The sequence below is a fragment of the Ursus americanus genome, chromosome 15 (assembly GCF_024610735.1).
Source record: "Ursus americanus isolate L20-20 chromosome 15, mUrsAme1.1.p, whole genome shotgun sequence".
Taxonomy (NCBI): domain Eukaryota; kingdom Metazoa; phylum Chordata; class Mammalia; order Carnivora; family Ursidae; genus Ursus; species Ursus americanus.
The window spans coordinates 14,671,256-14,695,415 of record NC_142141.1 but is presented as its reverse complement, the minus strand read 5'-3'; the positions used below and the strand labels follow the sequence as shown (position 1 = coordinate 14,695,415).

Here is a 24,160-nt window from a genome sequence, read left to right as displayed (position 1 = left end):
AGAGGATCTGAGAGAACTTCTTCTCATAGCATGGAATAATGTATGGGGATATAGCCTCCGGTATCAAGAAGATCTAGCTCCCAGGCCAAGTTCTGACACTTAGCAGTTGTGTTACTTTGTAAATACAATTTAATCTCTTTAAATTTTAGTTTTCTACTTATTTGTGAAAGTGACAAAACACTGCTCCCTATTTCAAGGAGTTGTGAAGACTGAAGGAGAATCACACATGTGACCCAGCTGAGCTGGTGCTTGGCACAAAGCACTCACTAATCCTGGGGTCCATGTCAGTGACCATGTCTGTACCTTGGGCTTGACACAAAGCACTCACTAATCCTTGGGGTCCATGTCAGTGACCATGTCTGTACCTTGGGCTTGGCACAAAGCACTCACTAATCCTCGGGGTCCATGTCAGTGACCATGTCTGTACCTTGGGCTTGGCACAAAGCACTCACCAATCCTCGGAGTCCATGTCAGTGACCATGTCTGTACCTTGGGACCTTGTCCTCTGGTCATAGCTGATTTAACAAAAGCCTATATCTTATACACACTGGACCAGTTTTTCTCCCTCTGAGAAATATATCTTTCCTAATAGAGAAAAACACAGAAATATTAGAAGGCTGTTGGCCTGCTTCTATTGCCCTTTCATTATATTAGGCAGTCACTTAGCATTTCCAGACTTCAAATTATTTTTAGTGAAATGAAGAGGTTTGATTGAATTATCTGTCACTAAGATTCATTCAACAAATAACTGTGTATGGTTGTATTTGAAAACAATACTCTATATTTTATGAATCATTCTCCTTAATTTTGGGGATATTAGATTCTCAATTCTGCATATAAGGTAAAAATGAGAATAATTAATATAACCTTGAAAATACCAAAATAGTCCACGAAATTCATTTTACTCAACAAAAATGTCACATCAGACTTGGTAGAATGTTCACATGCTTAGTGGCATGTAGGAAATGAAGATAAATAAAGCCATAAAGAATTCATTTACTTCGTCTGCTTCCTCTTGGGTGTACAGTATGCTTAACAATAGAATCATGGGGAAAAATCACCTGGTCTTTACTTTCTCATTTTTGAGCTTTCATTCTCTGGCTCTCAAGTTTGTGCTCACTCTCTTATTTACATTTTCCACCCACTGTGATTACCATTCTCCATGTATAGATGATATACATGTCTATATCTTTCACATAAACCTACACATAATAATAGGTGATTGATAAATGTTAAACAAAAATCATATTTAAGAATTTAAATGTTTTAGGGGCACCTGGGTGGCTCAGTCGTTAAGCATCTGCCTTCGGCTCAAGGTATGATACTGGAGTTGTGGGATTGAGCCCCATGTCGGGCTCTTCCGCTATGAGCCTGCTTCTTCCTCTCCCACTCCCCCTGCTTGTGCTCCCTCTCTCGCTGGCTGTCTCTCTTTCTCTCAAATGAATAAATAAAATCTTAAAAAAAAAAAAGAATTTAAATGTTTTATGTTTACAGTGAGACTCTAACGTCTAATGCACACAGCAAATCATGTATAAAAATATATTGTAATATTAGCAGGAAGTGTTCACTATTATGATATTGCTCATTATATGCTTAGTATTATGTTAAGTACTTGATTGAAATTATTTTATTCCTAATCTGTGAAGTAGTTAGCAATGTTATCTACCTTTTACAGATGAGAAAACTAAGGCTCAGAAAGGTTAAATAATAGGTATTAAAACATAATACAGAGCTAGTGAATTTTCAGCCTATATCCAATCAGTTAATTCTGATAGCCAAAATATATTCCTTCTAAGTGTCTGTCTACCATCCACTCATCTCTCTCTCTTTCTCAACTATCAATTTTTAACTTTACTAAAATCATGTTATTACATACCTTTTAATCCTGCTTATTTAGCAAAATGTCACTAATATTTTCCATGTCACTAAATAATATAGTCTTATTGAAACATATATTTCCTTGTTTTTAACATTGTCTTATCTTTCATCAAATGTAAATTGTGCTATTTTTATTTTCTTGTTACTTAACCTCTGCCTCAATATAAATTAATCTTGAGCTTTTTAAAAAATTCAAGAAGCATGGCATTTTACTCAAAAATTATTCATAAAATAAGTAAAATGTGGCTCTGAATATAATTATGTATTCATTAAGTATGCTTAAGAACAAAGAAAAGCAAAACAAAAACAGTCCCTTTAAGTAGCTACATATCACACTGGAGTTTGAATTTTCCAGGAATTTTTTGTTCATTTAAAGACTGAAGTGCAAAATCTGAAGTAAAATGATAAATGACCACATGGGTCCTCCCCCAGCATCTAGAGATGACAAGGTTAATATGGTCTAGAGGAAAATGAAGAATGTTTGAAAGCATAGATTTTTATGTTCAGAAAGAACATTTTGTTTTTCATATTTCTTTGCTCATACTAAGAGCTTAATGCTAGCCTGGTTGAAACGAACAAGTTTGTCTCAAATAGAAATAAAACTTATAATCACTGCTTACATTGCTTTAGACTTAAGGTATACAAAGTACTTTTTAAAAAGTCATGAAAATAAAATAGTTGGTTGTCAGTTGGGTAATTACCTGGGTAGAATCAAGATTCCAAGAAAGAAATAAGACTATCTGAAGGGAAGAGTAGGAGGTAGAGACTGTTACCAACACTGTGGTTCAAACCAAGTTGTATCATTAAATTATACTTACAACCAACCGAAACTACCTAACTGAATACCCGCCACAACCTGCCTTTCCATCGTAAGCACTCCTTCCTTCTGCATCCCCAGTGTCGTAAGTGATAGCCGCCTTCTGTAATTGAAGAGTTAAATGGCAAGACTCAATGAAAAATAAGTTATCCTTTGAAGACTGGGTAAAATAGAAAAGAATTTCATATATTGCAGCATATTCAAGAAGTACTGAAACACAAATATTTTATGGTGACAATCTCGACCTTCGTCTTAAGCTATAAACAAGTTGTTTTCTTGTGGTTTGGGAGAGGAAAATGAGGTTTTGCCATTTAGATATCAGCATTTCCTATCCTGACTCTGTTATTAATTAGCTGGGTAACTTTGGATCAGTCATTAAAACCTCTCTGGGCCTAGGTTCTCTTTTTTTTTTTACAAGGAGAAATGTTGGTTGGATATTTTCTAAAATCAGTTTCAGGCCTCACATTATATTCCATGACTTTTTCATTGAGTAATTTGATAGCGATTAACGCAAATATGGGGAAGGTAATAAAAGTATCAAAGTATCGGGGTGCCTGGGTGGCACGGCGGTTGAGCGTCTGCCTTCGGTTCAGGGCGTGATCCCGGCGTTATGGGATCGAGCCCCACATCAGGCTCTTCCACTATGAGCCTGCTTCTTCCTCTCCCACTCCCCCTGCTTGTGTTCCCTCTCTCGCTGGCTGTCACTATCTCTGTCGAATAAATAAATAAAATCTTAAAAAAAAAAAGTATCAAAGTATCTAATTTTATGAATAGAACATCAATGAACTACAGTAATTTCAAAAAGTTTTAATGGATGTTCTCTTCAGTATCAAATTCCCACAACCAGCCATGTGTAATCTCTTAGAATGTCAATAAATACTCATCTTCTTAAATCATTTTTTCCAAAATATACATATAGTACCCTGAAAGTGAACACCAGGCTGCCCTCCTGTAATGGGGATAAGGACAAATATCATGGCTTAGTCACCTTTATATTGCCAGCACCTGGTGCAGTGTCTGACACCTTAGTTTATTTTATTTTTAGAGAGGGAGAGAGAGGTGAGGAGAGGGGCAAAAGGAGGAGAGGGAGAGAGAGAATCTTAAGCAGGCTCCACACCTAGCATGGAACCAGATGTGGGGCTTGATCTCACAACCCTGAGATCATGACCTGAGCTGAAATTAAGAGTCATGCACTTAACTGAGTGAGCCATCCAGACGTCCCAGGGTCTAACACCTTAATTGACAATCAAAAGTTCTTGTTAAATGAATGAATGCATGAATCGATAAACTAACTTGAAACATACTGGTTTGCTTAGATGTCTAGAGAGTTAACTTCGAAAGAATCTTCTATTAGAAAAAGGATTCAAGTGAGTTGGAATAAACTTTAAAAATAAGCGAAATAAGTAGTTGCTTTATTAATATGAATTGAGTTAATGTCAAAGGAATTCTCTCTTCTAGTTATTGTCATAATGTTGTGTAACCATCACCACCATCCGTCTCCAAAATGCACTTTTTCTTTTAAAACTGACACAATACCCATTAAACAATAACTCCCCATTTCCTCCTCATTGCTGTCCCTATCAACCATTCCACTTCTGGTCTGTACGATTTTGATGACCCTAAGTATTCATATAGGTGGAATCGTGCACTTTGTGTGTGTGTCTTTTTATGACTGGCTTATTTCACTTAGCACTATGTCCTTAAAGTTCATCCATGTTGTCACATATGTCAGAATTTCCTTCCTTTTTAAGGTTGAAAACATTCCATTAATTATAGGCACCACATTTTGCTTATCTGTTTACATATTGATGCACACTGGGATTGCCTCCACATTTTAGCTATTATGAATTCTTCCCTTCATTTTAGGCCACAGGGCTGGAGTTCAAAAGAACGAGTCAAAGAGAATGATAGAAGTTCCTTGGTAAATTAGGGGGACAGAGGGATCTGCATATGACTCAGAATTGTAACAGTCTAAAGACAAGAGGCTATGACTAGAGCTTTCTGATAGCGGAGGAAGAGACTGCGTGCATTGGAAACATTCTGTACTTTCAGAGCTTGGCAACAAAATTGTGTTTTCCATGAGTCAGATATGGCTCCCAGGAAAGAGGGCTGGCTGTGGGCTGTCTTGAAAGATTCCACATAAAGCAGTTCTAATCGGTACAGAGACTGAGACCTACCTGGCAAAGCACAAACTGAGGGAATCATCACCACCACTCAGATGCGTTGTCTATCCCAGAAAACTTTGGTGGCTCTTGGTGGGGTATCTCTTAAGAACCCTCGAAAGTGCTTGATAAGAGAGTGATAGTAATTGTGTATCTAAAGCCTTTGCACCAGATTCTAATATGCCAACTGAGTGATATCTCCACCCCCACTCCTTGTTAAAAAAAACCAAACAGTCATAAGTTGTGTACATGCTTGCATGTGTTTGCTGTGTTTATATGTGGGTTTCCCTGTTAGGGACAGAATGAGGGAAGGTATACCAAGAAAAAGCAGAAATGTCCATTAGTCTCCCCCTGCCCTTTTCAGATTTCTCTTCCTGAAAAAAGTCTTTCAGTGCAGCAGCAATGTTCTACATTGGAAATTGTTTAGAGTTTTAGGTAAAGTTGAATTGTACATGTTAATAACTGGTAAATATTCATTTGTTAGTTGACAGTGCGGGGAAAAAGCTGGGAGATGTGCCTGGAATTTCATGGGGAAGAAAGAAGAATGAGTGCATAGAGAGACTTGAAATGAATTTTTGTGAAAAAGATTTTGTAGGGACGCCTGGGTGGCTCAGTTGGTTAAGCGTCTGCCTTTGGTGCAGGTCATGATCCCAGGGTTCTGGGATCAAGTCCCACATTGGGCTCCCTACTCAGTGGGGAGCCTGCTCTTACTCTGCCTGTCCCTCCCCCTGCTTGTGCTCTCTCTCTCTCTCTCTCTCTGACAAATAAAATCTTAAAAAAAAAAAAAAAATCTTGTAAGAACCTATGTCTTAGATAGACTGAACTTGTTCTATAAGGCAGTTGGATACTATGAAACAGAGAGGAGACAAGGGAAAGGGCTTGCTTTGTGTGCCAAGAGTGAGCATGGTCGAAAGTTAACTGGCTAAACTGTAATCTCCCCAAGGGCACAAAATGGGTTTAAAGTAACCTTGTTTAAATGATGCCCACGCTGAGGCCTGGTAACTCTTAAGTACTAATAAATTTTGGTGAATGTTGTTAAATACTAGGAAAATAGATAATGATAATAAAGTATAATTATTGAACTTAAAATATAGGCCATAAATTGTATAAATTAATTATATACTAATTTATGTAACCCACACAGCATTATTGTTAGCCCATATGCAGATTGAGATAAATGTAAAAAAAAAAAAAAACCAACAAAAAACAAAACTATCAGTTGTGCCCTAGGCATATTAGTAAAATTTCTAATAAGACTTAAAACATGGATTAATTTTTCTTGCTGAAATCTCTCACTTTTTGACAAAGGCAGTAGAAAATTTCACCTATTTTCTATAGCTTTAAAGAAGCCATGTTTTCTTTTAGGTATTAATTTTGAGGTGCTGAAATTAGTTTCCTCAATAAAATAGTCTGATAATTTTAAGCTGAATGTTTTTACAGTTTGGTAGATCCATACTGAATTTTTTCAAGGTTTTCACATTTGTTTTCTGCTGATGCAAACTGTGTCAAATAAACTGCGATGTTTCAATAATTATTGTGCTTATATTTGTGTTTTCTATCACAATTAAAATTTTTTAAAAATGAAATCATTTAAAAGCTGATTGACCTTTCAACTGAACAAAAAAAAAAAAAGGAAATTAAATGCATTTGAAGAATGTCATAAATTGTCACTATAATCATTTGCTGTCATTTTCATTTGTTCTTATTGTCATTTTCATTTGTTCTTATTTTCCCCTGTGGTTTACAATCCTCTTGAACGGGGTACTTGATTCTGGAACCAGTAGGGGGGAGCTCATACTACAGCTCCAGGCCTGTCTGTCCCACCAGTCCCATCCACTAACATTGTCATACTAAATGACACTCCTGTGACTCAAGTCTGAAAGAAATTCCCTGGGAGGCACATCATTAGCCTGGGAAAAGTCTGCTTTACTGTGTCATGATTGCCTGGAACATCTGAGAATCATTACAAGGTAATTCACAGCATTGATCAAATTCTTACACCGTGCGCCATGCTTAGTAAATGTTGAGAATGCCTGCAATTTGAGGCCCAGACTTCAGAACTCACATATTTGTACATTCTATTGGACAAAGCAAATTCGAGGTCAACCCAGATTCAATTATGGGGAAAAGACTCCACCTGTGAATCTGTCTCGTTCAGTACCCTGAGCAATGAGGTGCTTTGAGTTTCCCATGAGACAGAAGGAGACCGAGATTGAGATAACCAAGCCAAGGGGGCAATAACATAGACATCAACCCTGTTAATGTCACGCTGTACTGAAAGGGGCTCACCTATTTGGAGGAACTATAGGTACTGCATCCACTCCACTACCCTTAAAATGCTATTGGAATTATAGGTCACTGAATGTTAGAACCAAAAGGATCCATCTGTATCACTTGTATCATCCCTCATTTTATTGATGAGAAAATAAATCCTGAGGAAATGAAGTAATTTTCCTGAAGTCACAGAGTTCATGACAGAACCTGACGCTGGACTCTGTTCTTTGTATTATATCATGTTGCCTCTAAAGTTTTCTTACAGCTCATAATTAGAGAAGACAATAACTCTTTCAAACCACCATCATGTTACTCAGAAACTGTATACTCATGCTTAAGAGTTCAGTTTTCTTAAATCATATTGCCTGTGTTTAAATCTGCTCTGACATGAACTCTATAGTAACTCTGTGGGTTATCTCGGGCAATAATTTAACCTCCCTAAACTTTAATCTTTCCATGTGGAAATTGCAAGGGAATTGTACCTGCCTCGTAGTTTTTCAAGGAGGATAAAATAACGCCTGTCACACAGCACTGGGCCTGACGCAAATTATGCTTATTGATAAGGATGCTATTAATTTTATCAATAAAATTTAATATATTAAAGTGAAATTAATATACAGTGAAATGGTTAGATCTTAGTGTAACTTTGATGTTTTATCAGTAGTTAAGCCTATGGTTAATAACTTTCCTAATCGAGATAGAGAATATTGCCTTCATCCCAGAAATCTCTCCTGTGCCTCAACCCGTCAATTCGTATCTATTCTAGGGAAGCTCCATTCTGGTTTTAGTCACATAGACTTCTTTTGCTGCCCTTGGAGATCATACAACTGGACTCTTTTATTTATTTATTTATTTATTTATTTATTTATTTATTTATTTATTTATGGCTTCTTTTGCTTAACATAATACTTTTGACATTCAACTATGTTCTTGAATGCATATATGTATAACATGTGTGTGTGTATAGATATTTACGTGTGTGTATGTAAATCAGTTACTCTTGAGAATATCGCTAAATAATGCATTTTTCCTTTTATAAATATGGCATGGAATCTGATTATCCATTCTCCTATTGATATTTGGATTGCTCCAAATCTAACAAATCTTCTACTGCCTTCTTGTACAGGCCTTTTTTTTGTTGGAGGGGTGGGGAACACACATTTTATTTTTCTTTGATAAATACCTTGATGTGGAATCATTTTGTCATATGGCAAGTGAATATTTAACATTGTAAGAAACTGCCAAGATCTTTTGCAAATGGTTGTACCATTTTACATTCTCATCAGAAAATGTAGGAATTTTAGCTGCTCTCTACGCTCAAAAAATTTGGTATTGCCAGTTTTGTTAATATGAAGAGGTATCATTGTGGTTTCAGTTCATATTTTGTTGATGAATGCTGACAATGAGGACCTTTTCATGTACTTATTAGATACACATTTTTCCCTTAAATGTCTATTCAAGTATTTTGACCATTTTTATTAGGTTGTTGGCATTTTCTCTAATTAGATGTAGGATTTCTTTATGTATGCTGGATACAAGTTTTTTACTGGATATTTTCATTGTTAATATTTTCTCCCTGTGTGCGACTTGCATTTTCATTATTTTTAGTAGAATCTTTTGATGAACAGAAGTCCCAATTTATCAATGTCATAGTTTATGCTAAATTTTTATACCTTCTCTAAGGAATTTTTGCTTACCCCAAAGTCGTGATGATAGTGTTTCTTTCCAAAACCTGTAATTTTTAGCTTTTGCATGTACGATGGAATAAAAGACAAAGGTTTTTTGGTTGCTTTTTTGTTTGTTTGTTTTTTAAATTGCCTATTTTAGGGGTGCTGGCTGGCTCAGTCAGTATAGCATGTGACTCTTAACTTTAGGGTCGTGAGTTCAATCCCCATGTTGGGTATGGAGCCTGCTTAGAAAATAATAAAATAAAATTTACCTATCTGGTCCAACATCACCATTTTAAAATACTAAGCTGTCCCCTTTGAAATGCCTCACTTTTATTGAAAATCAAATGACTACGTATATGTAGAGCTCATTAATTCAATTCTTCTTCTAGCTTTTAAAGCCAGAAGCTTAATTGATTTTAATTTTTCTTCTCTATATATTGACAGTTAAAAATTTTCCTCCAAGTCGTGCTTTAGCTCCACAAAACAAATTTTGAGATGTTGTATTTTCTTCATTTGTTTTGAGGCAAATGTGGTTTCCTCTTTGATCTATGAATTATTTAGAAGTATACTGTTCAATTTTTTTTAATTTTTGGAAATTTTCTATCATTGATTTTGAACTGAATTCTGTTGTAAGAGAATATACAGTGTAAGCTTTCAAAACTTGAAATTTATTGAGGGTTATTTTATGAACAGTTGAAAAGTATGTACATTTGTTAATTTACTCTGCAATTATTGAGTATAGTGTTCTGTGAATGAGAAGTCAGAAGACTTTTAATATTGCCAACTGTGATTGTGGGAAAATCTATTTCTACTATGAGTTTTTGCTTCATTTCATTTTAAGCTCTATTATCAGGTGTGTAAAATTTTATAATATTTATGTCCTCTTGATGAATCAATCCTTTTGTCATAAGAAATGGCGCTTTATCTTTTCTAATACTCCTTTTATTTAATCTGTTTTCAGCCAGCATTTTGCTATTTGTATCCTTGGCTCATTGTTTTCTCCCCATTCTGTAATTTTTCGTGATGCCTTTTTCATTTATGAATTATTTTTTAGTATTTGGTTTTAATTTCTCTAACGATTTTTAGCTATACCTTTCTATGTTATTTCCAGTGGTGCTTTAAGGATCGCCATATTCATTTTTAATTTATCAAAGTCTATTCAGAGTTGCTATTATGTGACTTCATGAAATAGAAGAAACTTGCAACAGTATAACTTAACCCCAGCTCTGGGATACCTCGTGTTACTACACATATATGTGTTATAAACTCTAAAAAGAGCTGATATACTATTTGCACTTAAAAGCCAGGTCTCTTTTGAAGGGAACACACTAAAATACGTGTTTTTTTTTTCTCTCTCAAATATTAACCATGTTCAATGCTTTCCAATTGTATAGATCTGGGTTTCCATTTGGTATCACTTTCCCTCAGCTTGAACAATTTACTTTAGTATTTCTATCTCAGCTCTGCTGGTGACAGATTCTCTCAGCCTTCATTTATTTGAAAATGTCTTTTTTTTTTCCTTCTAATTTTGAAGGATCCATTTACTAGATATAGAATTCAATGTATACATTTCTTTCAGCACTTTAAAGATGTCACCCACTGTTTCCTGGCCTTAATTGTTTTGATCAGTCAACCATCATTGCATTGTTAGCCTTTAGCAATTAATTTTTCATTATTCTCTGAATATTTTTAAAGTTTTCATTTAATCTTTAGTTTTTAGATGTGTGACTATAAAGTTCCCAGAAGTAGTTTTCATTATATTTACACTGCTTGGGGTCCACTGAGTTTCTTGGATCTAATGTAATATTTTTAACCGATTTTGGGAAATTTTCTGGCCATTATTACTTTAAATATGTTTCTGCTTTATTCTCTCTTTTCCTTCTACACTACCTCATTAGGAGGCTTGATATTGTCACACAGGTTTTTAGTAGCTCTTTTAAGTTTCTTTTTTTCAACATTCTTCTGTGATTTTTATGTTAGATAATTTTTATTGATTTATCTTCAAGTCTACTGATTATTTCATCTATCCTGCAATTGCCATCTGTTATTAAAACTCATGTATAAGCTTTTCCTTGCAGTCATACATTTCAGTTCTAGAATTTTCCATTTTTAAAGAGTTCCCGTTTCTTTGCTGAAAGTCCCTACTCTACACTCATTGACCACATAAACATCATAACCATGTTTTCCTTTAAGTCACTGAACTATTTCAAATAGGTGACTGAATATCCCTTATTTGCTAATTGCATCTCAGGTTTTGTTGGTTTATATTGAATGCTATTTTTTAAAAAATACGTGTCCTATTATCCTGTGCTTCGTGTGTCTTTTTTTTTTTTTTACCATGCATTAAAGAATTTTACCATGTATCAATACAATTTATATATTATTGACATTCTGATTTTTAATCCTCTAAAGAATGTTGATTTTTTTTTTTTTTAGGAGTTAAGTTATTAGCAAATGACTGTCATCTGGTGCAGGATTAGCTTATACTGGTTTCAGGTTAGTTTCAGTTTTGTCCTTAGGTTTAGAGCAAAGCCTTAGTCCTAGAATAGAGAAGGGCTATGGTCCTTCTAGGGTTTTTAAGGAAAGTGTAAGGTATTTATTATGATCCTCTAACTTGGTGGATTCTGACTCAAAACTCGGTGTCCCCTGTGATGAGTGGCAGCTGGAATACTGGTTCAGCCTTTTTAGTCGTTCAGTTTTTGCTTTTCTCCAGGCTTCCTGGCTTCTTTTCCCCCTTCCACCCAAAAACAAACATCTAAGGGAAATTTGCATACAGATTTAGAGTCTTACCTCCCTTTGCTGTTACTTCTTTTCTGTGATTTCTGCCCTCAGTGTGAGAGGCTCTGGCAGCCCCACACCCTCCTTTTAAATCTCAAACCAGTAAAATTGCTGCCTTCGGATTCTAGCCATCCTGTCCCTCTGGGATTGAGGGTTTTGCTGGAAGCTGGGACTTCCCCTGCTAATACTAGGCAAGTTCACAGCAAAGAGGGAAAAATTGGTCAACCTTTAACTGCCCTCAGTGGAAAAGCCACATACTCTTACATCTCTTCCAGTTCAGTTTATCTTTCTGTGGTCAAATATTCAACACTCTCTGCTTACTTTTGGTAGTTTTCTAGTACTTTACACAGTTTATTTTATATTTTGTCCACCACTTAAAATTATTATATGCAGGATGGCTAGCCAATTTCATCATTATCAGAACTAGATTCTAAGTAATATGTTAAAATTCCCCAAGTGATAAGAGATTTGGTATCAACAACCAAACTGATCCAATTTTGACCTCATAATTCACTTTTGAGCATAGTAATAATATAATAAAAGAAATAATATGTCAAATTAAAAGTAAAAATAAAACTTTATTCAGGAAAAAGAACTGCAAAATGAATCTCCAGCATATTGAGAATGGCTTGCTTGGATGGCAGGATGCAAGTGGTAGTTTTTTCCTTTCTATTTTATAATAAATTTTAAATTTTAATATAAATACATGCACATGAATACATATATTATTTACAAGGAAAGTATAAGCATCATACATAACCACATAACGGTTATTTAAATATGCATTATAAACATACTTTCTTAAGTATGTAACTAAAAGGTAATTAAAAAATTTAAAAAATTAGAAAAAAATTAGTGGATAAGATGTCTTAGAAGTACCAGTAAATTTAATATGTATTGCAAAACCTTAAAAAATACATTAATTTTTTTCAGAGCACCCACTAGACAGGAAAGGTCCACAGAGGCAAGCTGCAGTCTAGCCAGAAATAGTGCAGGTAAAATTGTACCCAAATAACTATAAAAGGTAAAATTTCCTCCATGGATTGTCTTAATATGTGGAGAGGTATTCCGTTATTAAAATAGATTCGAATTTATGGAGATCATCGTGATACCGGTAAGGGATCAGTATATGAATTACTACTTTGTGAATGTGATAGCATTCATTCTTCCAGGATAATATGCATGTCACTAAACTTGGAGAAAAAAAACTTATGTTGCAAAATTGGAGATGTGCTGTATGGTAGAAGACAGAATTGTCACATCAACTTTTTACATGGTATGAAACAGCATTTGTAACCTAATGGCCTGCCTGTGTTTGGTGTGTCCTCCTTTGTGTTTTATAAACTAGGATATTTCACATAATTTTATTCCCATTTACTCTGGCAACTCTAACTGGAACGGAGCAGTGGCAACTCCATTCGATGGGGTGTAGTCACTCAGCAAGTGTGTATGGTTTCCACCACTTTACTGATTCAAAAATAGCCCTTTTCTTTCATTTATCACCCTGGCCTGGTTTTGGTAGGCATTGGGCCTTGGCCTACACAAATACAGTAGAATACCTTCACTAAAAACAAAGATACAGCTATTAACAACCCAGCATCTTTTTGTAAATAAATGTAAATGAAGGAGGGTCAACGTTCCTCACAGCTGCAGCAAGGAGCAAGAGAATTACAAAGACAGGGATTTACATTTGTTCTCCCTCTAGTTTAATCACAATAGAAAGAAGTCCATTGACTGCTGCCTGTGAATAGTGTTGTTTTGATTGGATTTTGTTCAAATGCCGTAAAGTGAGGCAGATTTTTAAAGGCGTGCAGGATTCCAGGTGTGTCTGTTTGGCCTTGTTTGCTTCCTTGTCTGAATGAGTCTCCTCAACTTCCATCATTAGCCGGAGCTGCTAGTAATTCTGCTGTCCTTGGGCAGTTTTTTGGGTTGTGAATGGAGTGTGGACCTACTGGTTTCATGTTCTCTTTGCCTCCTGGACTCCATACCCAAGTTCCCTACCTGGAAGGCTTTCTTCCTGTAGAAAAGGCACAGGTTTGAAAATGACTCCCTGCTATGTACCAGCAAGGGGTCTGATTTGTCCTCTTCACCTGTATTTCTCCATGTACATCTTTGCTATGGTCTGGATTCTGCAGAAAACTTGAAACACTCTTTCACTTTCTTCTTTATGATGATGAGTAATGGGATTTCCTCAGTGGCAGATGAACTAGGATGGCACAGAGGGATATCTCCCATGTATCAGTATCCATGGTAACATTCTAAGCAAGAAGGAAGCATGCTAACACGACTCATCCACCCCACAAATTTTCAGGATTGTCACCAAGCAGAACAAAAAAAGTCAATCCTCACACAGCAAATAGAAATCTCCTCATATTGTTAAATGTTCTCTTGAGCATCCCCCCTTCATCCAACTCTCTTCAAAAAGCAGCCCCTGTTTTATGGTTTGTATTCTCTTCTCCAGCAGCTGTCAGTGCAATTATATTTTTCAACCTTCAAGTAGTTTGTGTCTTTATATTTTCACTGGGGATGGGGAACAGCAAAGGGAGGCCTGAACCCTGAGGAGCATGGAATTTTTTCATGTCTTTTAATTCTATCAATATTTTCTCCTTTCATTCAAATTGAAAATTCATCATATCTGTTTCCCTACAGGATGTTACAGAGAAAGTCATTCCTCCCCCACTGTCTGCCCCTCCTCCCCCCACAGTGTAACCATGATTTCTAAGACTGCATGATTTTAATAAGGATTCTTGGCAGATCTGATGAGACAAACCTTCTGTCATTGGTGATACAGTTTACTGGCTTGTTAAGGCATCTCTTGTCCCCATGAAAGTCGGTCCTTCCATGCTTGTGTGTGCAGTAAGGAGTTTAAAAGCGCTGGGAAGACACCACGCATGTGTTAATTCGCGCTGCAGCGGCGAGCATCTCTTCCACTTTGACCTCATAGTTAATCTGCGTGGTAGTTAATCGCGCAGAGACTCCTTGAGCTTTTTAAAAATTTCTTTTAACACACACACACACACACACACACACACACACACACACAACCCTAGCCCTGCCTTCCCACTCGAAAAGAAAAAAAAAAAAAAAAAGAAAAGAAAACAGAGCAAACAAATAAACAGACCTAAAATGATGGACCTGGGAGAGTATGTGTGAGCGTGAGGGTCATGAGTATGTGTAGAGTGTGCGCGCATCTCTCTCTCCCTTATTTGTCTCGGCGTGCGTCTCTCCCTGTACCCTCCCCCTGCCTCAAATACATTATTCCCCCAGACTTGGAAGCCGCTCCCAGAGCTGACGCTTTGATGGTATCTGCAAGCGTTTGTGCTGATCTTATTTCTGCCCCCTGAATATTAATTCCCAAAGCTGTTGGCAATACAGCTCCCCAGTGACGGGACCTACTAGAGGCAGGTGGGGGGAGCCACCATCAGATCATAAGCATAATAATAATACAAAGGGGAGGGATTCTTCTGCAACCAAGAGACTAGAGGCAGAGGAGGAAAAAAAAAAAGCGATGAGTTCGACAAATATATGGAGCACAGGAAGCTCAGACTACTCGACTCCTGTATTTTCACAGAAAATGACGGTGTGGATTCTGCTCCTGCTATCGCTCTACCCCGGGTAAGATCTGCCGTTTTCAGCGTTGTTTTGTTCCGGAGGGGTGGGGGAGGGGGTGGGGATGTGGAACTAGGGAGACCACCCAGATTTTAAACACTGGTCTAGGATATGGGGTTATAATTTAGGGGAATGTGAAAATATAGGGTAGAAAAGAGAGGGAAGAAAGAGGAAGGTCACTTTCATTTATTTATTTTTTATTGGATTTTATTTTGTTTTAAAGTAGAAAAAGCTAACGTCATAAAGACTTTGTGTTTGGGGAGTAGCATTTTGATAATACTGCAATCTAATGTCGAAGTGGGCTGTGCTGATACAAGCCGGCATTTGAGGCCATGTTGGAGGCGTTTTGGGTGGGGGTCTGGAGGAGAAAACTGCAAATGGGATCCTGGAGAACACCCAGGAGATGTGTGTGTGTTTGTGTGTGTGTGTGGGGGGGTGAGGGTTTCTGTTCCTGTACAGCAAAGTATTGCTTGCTCCTGTACCTGGGCATTCTTTAGATCAGTCAGCCAGATTTTCTATTCAGCCCCATTGACCTGGCAGCAGGTTTCCTGATGGGCAAACATGGTTCAGCACCAGGGACAGCAGTTTCAGTTAGGGCCAAAAGGAAAGAGGCTTATCTAACCCCATAGGATATCTAATTCTATACAGAACATCCCTATAGTACAGGCAGAAGGCCAATGGAGCCAAGGAGCACTAATGACCTCTGGGAACCCTGTTCTGATTTCCCTACCCCCTCCTTGAAGATGGGAGGGGGCATGGGGTGAGAATGTAGTTGATGAATGCATAGAGGGTATATGACTAGAAAAGACTTGGTCTTGCTGCAGGGTTGAAAAAATAAGCTGAACCAGGTGAATGTTAAGCCAGAATTGTCAAGTTATGCACTGATGCCTTAAAGCCTTGCTGCACTAAATGGAAAAGATGGGAAGGGGGGAGATGAATTCCCCAAAACCCTGAGCCAGTGTATGCTCTGAAGTGTTTTGCACCTAAATTTTCTTGAACTTCATTGCACCAAAAGTATCAGGGGATATTCCTCCACCTATAGGTCATTATTTATCTACACAAAACAGCCCGTGGCACCACACAGACACAGTCCCTCGGGATGTCCAGCCAGGACCAGTGGCAAGTTAGAGGTTGAGTATTTACATTTCTTGCTTTCTTCTATACTGTCATTTTGAAATAAACTCTAGAAGAATTACTTTCATACCCCCCACCCCATCCCCAAAAAAGAAGATAAAAAACTAGCTATAGAAGAAGTCAAGCCATTGCCTTAAGGTTTTCATGGGAGCTGACACTCTTATGTAGTAGTTGTAACAGAAGGAGATAAAAGGGATAGGGGTTAAACTATTATTTTATTTTAAAAATTCTAGTTCCCTTCTCTGGTCCTCCATTCTGTAGAGTAGGTAACAGGAGATGCAGATTTCTGATTAAGAAGAGACCCAGGGAAAATAAGGTGTGAAAGCTTTTTTTTTTTTTTTGAGTTTCTAAGCAGAGACAGGATCTGCTTAATTCTTTCAGCACTTTTTATACCTTTCTCCTTTACTTTAAAATAGAATGTGTTTTCATTAAGAGTATGAGATTAAATAGTTTTCTCAAAAGTGGAAACAGCCTTTAACTGGAAATGTTTCATGTGCAGTACATTTGAGTGGAATCTTAGGAAAAGCATTGTTTATTTAAAATTTGCACATATATTTTTTCTGTTTAATGTTATGTGTAGCTCTTAATTTGTTTCAGAAGTTAGTGAGTTGGTAGTTGCTTATGGATAGAAAATCATTCTCATATTCTTAGCATTTATGAAACCTGTGGATTGAAATTTAGGGAGGGCATAGAGAAATAGGTCTTTCCTTCCTACTCATGTCTATCTTAGTAAACAGCTTTTTGGCTAAATAGATGAATACATTATTATTTATCTCCAGTGTCCTTGTTTTAATGAAAAATATGTAATTTTATCATTCATAATGGTATCATGTTTAAGATGTCTTTTCGTTGCCACATGACTTTTCCAGTATTATGTAAAAAGTAAAACTTAGTGATATATTTTAATTTTTAATTCTTTGCATACTAGCCTAGGTGAGTTTTGTAAATAGTTCTGAATAATGGGATCTATGTGTCATGTAAACTCTCCAATAGGATTTTCACGTTTTCTCAGTAATGAGAGGGAATGGAGTCATTGCAGTTTAGTGCAGAGAATGTGATCAGAGTTTCAGTTGCTGCAATCCCATAAAAAAAAAAATTGAGTGGCTGAATAGGGCTGGATGGAAATAGAAGCTTTGATGTCTAAAGCTGATTCTAAAGAAGGACAAAAATCATCTGGGAAAATGTGGGATCCTGGGAGCCAGTTTGAAAGAGGCTTTTTGGGTAAATAGTGGCAGTAGAGGCACCTAGAAAGTTGAAGAGGAATTCAAAAAAACATTTCATTGACTTTTTCATTTCCATAACTGCAACGAATAATTTTTTTCCTTTACTAAATTGATTAAATTTATTATATTGTGTTTATACAAAAGTAAAACAAGGAAAGATATATACCATTGAAGTGAGGACGTTAATAGCTAATATCTCTTCTTATGTGTGAAATATTAATTTCTGAACCTCAAAGTTATATAAACTGTCCTGTATCTCGTATATAGTGCTATCAAAAGAATCACCAGAACACTTGTTAAAATGGAGATTCCTGAAAGATTCTGAATCATTATGTCTGAGATGGAACTCAGGAATATTCATTTTCGACAAGTACCCTAGACCACACATTGAAGAAGAGTGGTATTTACTTTGCTGATTTTCAAAAGTTTATTTTTCACCAAATTTAATATTTACAAGTGCTTTGATTATTGCTACTTCATTATTCAACTGAGCATAGTGAGTCAATTTCACATATAGAATTTTTTATTTGAATGTCAGTGGGCATATTATACAACCACTAAAGGATAAGGAATACCTATAAAGAACTTAAATAAATGCAACTCATGTGAGGGAACATAGGCTGAAAAAATAAAATATGTATATACGTATGAATGTGTAATTATATTCACAAACTACATACATTCCATGTACGACTATTTATCCATACAGGTTTTAAAACAAATCTCACAATTTTATAAACTCTTTCAATGTAACTACATTCTGTCAGTAAAAATATGCTAACAAGAAGAAATAGAGATACAACAGAAAAATTTTCAGAATAAATAGGAAGTGTTAAAAGTACATGTATTTTCATTTCTATTAGAATAAAAGATTTTTAAAACAAAGAATTTTTTTTTTCAAGGATAGATTGAGTGGAGATGAATTTGATTGACTTTTTGATCCTCAATGTAACCCTTACTTTCACTTGCTAGCACTGAATTTTAAAAAAGAAAACTGAGTTAAAGATTCATAAATATTTTCTGTTCTTAGCTGTTGCCTGAACAGAAATTCATCAGGAGACTTTTCTTGTGAGCTGCTAAAGTTTTTTATCCCATAACCAATTTCTTTCATAGTTTTTATGTTCTTTCATGTAGAGGGGATATTGTGATTCTTCACTCTAACCCTGTTAATTAACAGAATTAATCTCTACATACAACCTGACTCTGTCCTATCTTTCCAAATGCTCCACTTGGTTTTATCTAGAAAAAAATAATTTCCTCAGCATGCTTAATTGCGTAGTTGTAGATACAGCATTTCAAATAATCTACCCTGAGGTAAACATCCACCTGGGGTGGGGGGGAGAAAAGAAATATTATCACCCAGTGTTTCTCAGAATCCAGCTGCCCACCACCCTCTAGACAAGACATTTAGATTGTAGGCAGGAATTTAAGAATTGGCTTTTAGCGTAGTTATGGAAATGTCTCTCAGATATCTTAGACTTCATTTAGAATAAACTTCTCAAAATAATTGAATTACAGACTATTTAATGATTGAGGTCTCTGTTCTACACACTTGAAAATTTGCTTCCATGTCAAGAATTTTTCAAATTGCAATTAAGACTAACTTATGGGGCGCCTGGGTGGCACAGCGGTTAAAGCATCTGCCTTCGGCTCAGGGCGTGATCCCGGCGTTCTGGGATCGAGCCCCACATCAGGCTCCTCCTCCATGAGCCTGCTTCTTCCTCTCCCACTCCCCCTGCTTGTGTTCCCTCTCTCACTGGCTGTCTCTATCTCTGTCAAATAAATAAATAAAATCTTTAAAAAAAAAAAAAAAGACTAACTTAATCTTTGTTGTAAATATGATAGTAGGTCTATGGCTTCTTGTCACTGTCATAATTTCCTAGCCATTCCAAGACAGGATTTTCACAGTTTAAATACAGGTAGGCTTTGCTAGAATGACACGTACTTGTGGTTGAAGGGGAACAGATAATATATTTTTGTCTCACTACGCAGTCTTTGGTTCTACAACCAAACTTGAGTTCATGGCAGGGTTTCAATTACTATAAAGGATCTTTCCTTAAAAAGCACTCTTGTTTTCCCCACTATTATGTTATTTGGTATTCATGTGGTTTTCCTTATGAATGGGTGGAGAGTGTAATATCAGTGCTACTTATTTAGCGTTTACGTGGCACTTTATCTATAGAGTTATACAATTTTTATAATGATATAGAATTATTACCATATTTTGCACTCTTATCATAATACTATAGGGATTAATATGATTGGGAGTTAAATCTTATTTTTACTCTAAGCCACTAATGTGTGACTTAAAGAAGGCTTTTTATTTTTTTGTAAGGGATATTTATTCTCTAGAATATGGGAGAAATGAATAACAACCCTCCCAGTAAAGTCAACTGTAGAGGCTTTTTATATCTCAGAACAATCCAAGTATTTTCTTACCTTTGGAGAGAACAGGGCTGGTTATACTTGTGTAGTTTGGATTATTGCCCTAAGAATGTGGGTAGGAGAGGCTTAATCCTGCTCTACAACTAATATTCAAGAAGACTTGAACTAGTGCCTTAGTTTCTCCATATCTCATTTCCTACAGCTATCATCCTATCTTCCTTATCAAACTCATGAGACTAGAGAGAGAATAAGAATGTGCAAGCAAATATTCTCAGAAGAAAGTGAATCCCCAATTTCTAGTTGTAACTTCATATTCCTTTAAAATTAAAGCTTATGTACTTTGATATTATCGCATGCCAAAGTTAATCAAGCAGTTGCTTGTATGATTGAGGTGATTAAAAATGTCAACTATAAATATTTACATATTGCAGATAGGAGTGCCTGGGTGGCTCAGTCAGTTAAGCCTCAGACTCTTGATTTTGGATCAGGTCATTATTTCAGGATCCTGAGATTGAGCCCCACGTGGGGCTGCATGCTCAGTGCAGAGTCCGCCTGTTCCTCTCCTCCTCCTCTGTGCCACCTCTGCCCCCTGCCCGCACTCAGGGCTGTGGGTGTGTGTGCATGCATGCCTGTGCTCTATCTCTCTCTAAAATAAATAAATGAAATCTTTAAAATATATATACATATACTGAAGATAGAGCTATCCAGATATTGAAATAGTAATATTATTTCTACTTTAATATTTAGTATAGTTGCTTCCGTTACATCTTCCATTTTTTCTAATGATTTCTGTAGATCTTCAATTTCATGTCTTTTATTAGATGATACGGATTTATTGAACATGCTGCACTTAGGTTTAGTCTAGAAATACATTTCTCTTCAAATTTCATCTGTTGAATCTCTTTTCCCCATACTTGGACAATATCTAGGGTAAATCCCATAAATTTTCTATTCATTTGAGTGTTTAGAATAATCTCATTTTTAGGTATTAAACTCTCATCTAAATTCATCTTTCAATCTCCCATTGAGTTTTGTTTTATTTTTTTCTTCTATTCTCTGATCAGGCTTAACCTAAGATTTCTTTAGTCTGACACTATTTCTATACTTTTTTGTTAGGCCTTTCCTTCTCTCTTATTATGTTGCTCTTTTTTGTGAGATTGGAAGGAGGGAAAGAAGATAATTAAAGGAGCAGAAAGATCTTAAGTTGTGTTATCTGGGTGACAGATACCTAAATGCTGAGTTATTCTTTAATGGGGGTGTTGGATGGGTTCCATGAAGATAGCCCTCTTTCTCCTTTCCACTTTCGAGGACCTCCAGCATTGCACTATTCCCTGACATGAGTCATGCTATATGATGGCTGATGTCAGAATGACACCCCTCAGCTCCACTCCAAAATACATCCACCCGGATTCTCTGCTAGCATTATTTCACTAAATAGACAATTTTTAAAAGATGATTCCAACGTAACTGTTTTTTGACATCCATTTAGCTTAGGAGAAGGAATGAAGGAAGGAAAGAAGCATGCACGGACTGACGGATGGACTCAGCAGAACTGTCTGTCAGATTCTGGAAGTGAAGGTCTTTCTCAGAATCACTATTAGTGTTATTCAAACCAGCCTATTACCTTTAGATTCTTTCAGGAAAGAATCAGGCTACAGTAGTCATTTGGACTGCTCAGATTATAGAGAATACAGGGCATATTTACCTAAGGGTTCTCTATCTACTTTGTGTTCATAGAGCACTAAGAAGCAGGTATGGAAGTTTTCTATTTGGGGTAAAGATAAAAATTGCGCTTGTTAGTTTTCCATCACAGTAGACATCCGTGAGTGGATTTCTTGACTTCTTTTTTTAATTGTCTTGAGCTAGAGGTGGTGCAAGTATCTGTCGGAGGAGGGAATATGAAATTGTACAACTCTTTCTACTCATAGGCCAATAAACTTCTTATACAAGAATGCCTCTCTAATCGAATCCTTAAACTTCAATTATGTGGTGACAAGGTGGATGAAAGAAAAGAAAACCACAACTGGTTTTTAGCCTTCTCTAGAAAGTTCGGCCTCTTTTTGGCAGCCTTCCACATTTGTACTAAATTAGAGTCTAACACTCCTCACCTGTTTTTTTTTCCCTGTTCTGAGACATTGGTTATGATAACAACAGGGAAAGTATATTTAATATTCTGTTCCCTCTACGATGTATTTCTCCGAAATACCCACTGGCTAATTCACCCACTTCAAGTCTTTGCTCAAATATTAGCTTCCCAATGAGGCCTATACTGAACATTCAGTGTAATATTCCAAACAACATCCAACCTTACACTCAACGATTTCACTTATTCTCATCTATGTTTTATCCTTCCTTATACTTTGGGCTTTCGTAATTAAGTGGATAATTTTATACTATGTTGCTTACTGGTTTATTATTTCTACTTTTTATTTTCTGTTCCTCCCAGTAGAAGCCAGGATCGATGAAAGCAGAGACACTGTTTTGTCTACTTATATAACCCAGGCTTTTAGAGAAGTGCTTTGCCTCTAAAAATGCTTAATAATTATTTTTTAATTAAATAATGAAAATTGTGTTTTATTTTCCCTGAAATTTGGCATCTTTTAAAAAAGAAAGAAAGAAAAACCTTTTTATCTTCCGAGCAGTATCTCATTCTAAGTTTAGCATCTATAGCTGCCTACAAAAACAAGCCAAGAAACAGGTCCTACAGTGGAGTGTGGTCCTTAAAGAGTATAAGCTATGGAGCCACACTTGACCAGAATTTAAATTCCTATCCCTAACATTACGTTCTGGCCCTCAGTTACCTTCATATAGCCTTTGTCTTTTCATACAAAAAGAAAATAAAAAGGAAGATAATAATACTTCAGAAGTTTGAGTAGTAATTGATAGGATACATGATAAGGGCCTTACCCATGGTAAGTATCCCTTATATGTTGTCGTTGTTATTGTTTTTGTTACTACTATGAGGTCATTATTTCCTGGGGATTGTCCTAGAAGCAGAAGTATCTTCTCCACCCCTGTTAAAATAAGAATTTTGGGAGAGTACAAGAGAGGGTTTCTTTTTTTCTTTTTTCTTTTCTTTCTTTTTTTTTTTTTTAAGATTTTATTTATTTGACAGAGAGAGACACAGCGAGAGAGGGAACACAAGCAGGGGGAGTGGGAGAGGGAGAAGCAGGCTTTCCGCTGAGCAGGGAGCCCAATGAGGGGCTCGATCCCAGGACCCCGGGATCATGACCCGAGCTGAAGCCAGATGCTTAATGACTGAGCCACCCAGGTGCCCCAGGAGAGGGTTTCTTAATAAAAATTCTCTAATTTTTCAGTCCCCTACCTTGAGTTGTATAAGATAAGAAAATGGGGGAAAGTTACCTAAGTTTTTAGAATCCCTATACCAGTCATTCATTTTGGATCATTATTGTAAACTTAATATTTCTAACACGTAGATTAGATCCCAGTATAATAAGAAAATAAATGCTGACACATGGAACTTCTTCAAGACGGCATCCTTAATGATAGGCAAATAAGGATCTTTTCCAGAGATAGTGTGAAACCACTGTCTCTGAGTTTCTGAGCAAAATTAACTCAACCTATTATTCAGAGCAAACCTGTGTTGTTACTCTCAATGGCAACATCTATATTAGATTTGAAATGGAAGCAATGGGTTGAATCTGGAGAGTAAAAAGGAAGGAGACAATCCAAGCTGATATTTTATTATTCAAGGTCATGACTAACTTCGTTTTCCTTTGTGCCTAATAGGTCTGATCATAGAATTAAAATCAACATCATCTGTCACCTAGGTTACTAAATCAGTCAGTGAAATTACCTTTCTGATGCTGGTTTTGCTGTCTTATTAATTTACCACACAGCAGAGAGACATTTCTCCTATCAAATATTTTTTTTTAAGATTTTATTTATTCGTCAGAGAGGGAGAGAGAAGAGGGAGTGGCAGGCAGAGGGAGAAGCAGGCTCCCCGCTGAGCAAGGAGCTCGGGACTCCATAGGAGGACCCTGGGATCATGACCTGAGCCAAAGGCAGACGCTTAACCAACTGAGCCACCCAGGCATCCCTCAAATATATTCTTAAATAAAGACATAATTGAGATGTAATAAACTGTTCAGAATTTAGGTATATAATTAGATGAAATTTTTTCAAATGTATGCAGTAGTATAACCACCGCTTCTATATACAGATGCATACACACACACACACACACACACACACAGAGTTTTCAATATA

At 36.4% G+C, this 24,160-nt stretch overlaps 1 protein-coding gene across 2 annotated transcripts in view; it reads left to right on the top strand.

The window, feature by feature from the left end:
- The window catches only part of GABRG2 (gamma-aminobutyric acid type A receptor subunit gamma2), a 158,979-nt gene that overhangs the window by 44,056 nt on the left and 90,763 nt on the right, over positions 1-24,160 (top strand). Inside the window, exon 1 of one of the 2 annotated variants that reach the window (XM_045792051.2) lies at positions 14,906-15,194. The exons of the other annotated variant lie outside the window; for it this stretch is intronic. Coding sequence (XP_045648007.1) covers positions 15,088-15,194 — 107 coding nt within the window. The 5' untranslated portion in view covers positions 14,906-15,087. Of the gene's footprint in view, positions 1-14,905; positions 15,195-24,160 lie in introns of those variants that run through there. 2 annotated transcript variants of the gene reach the window in all.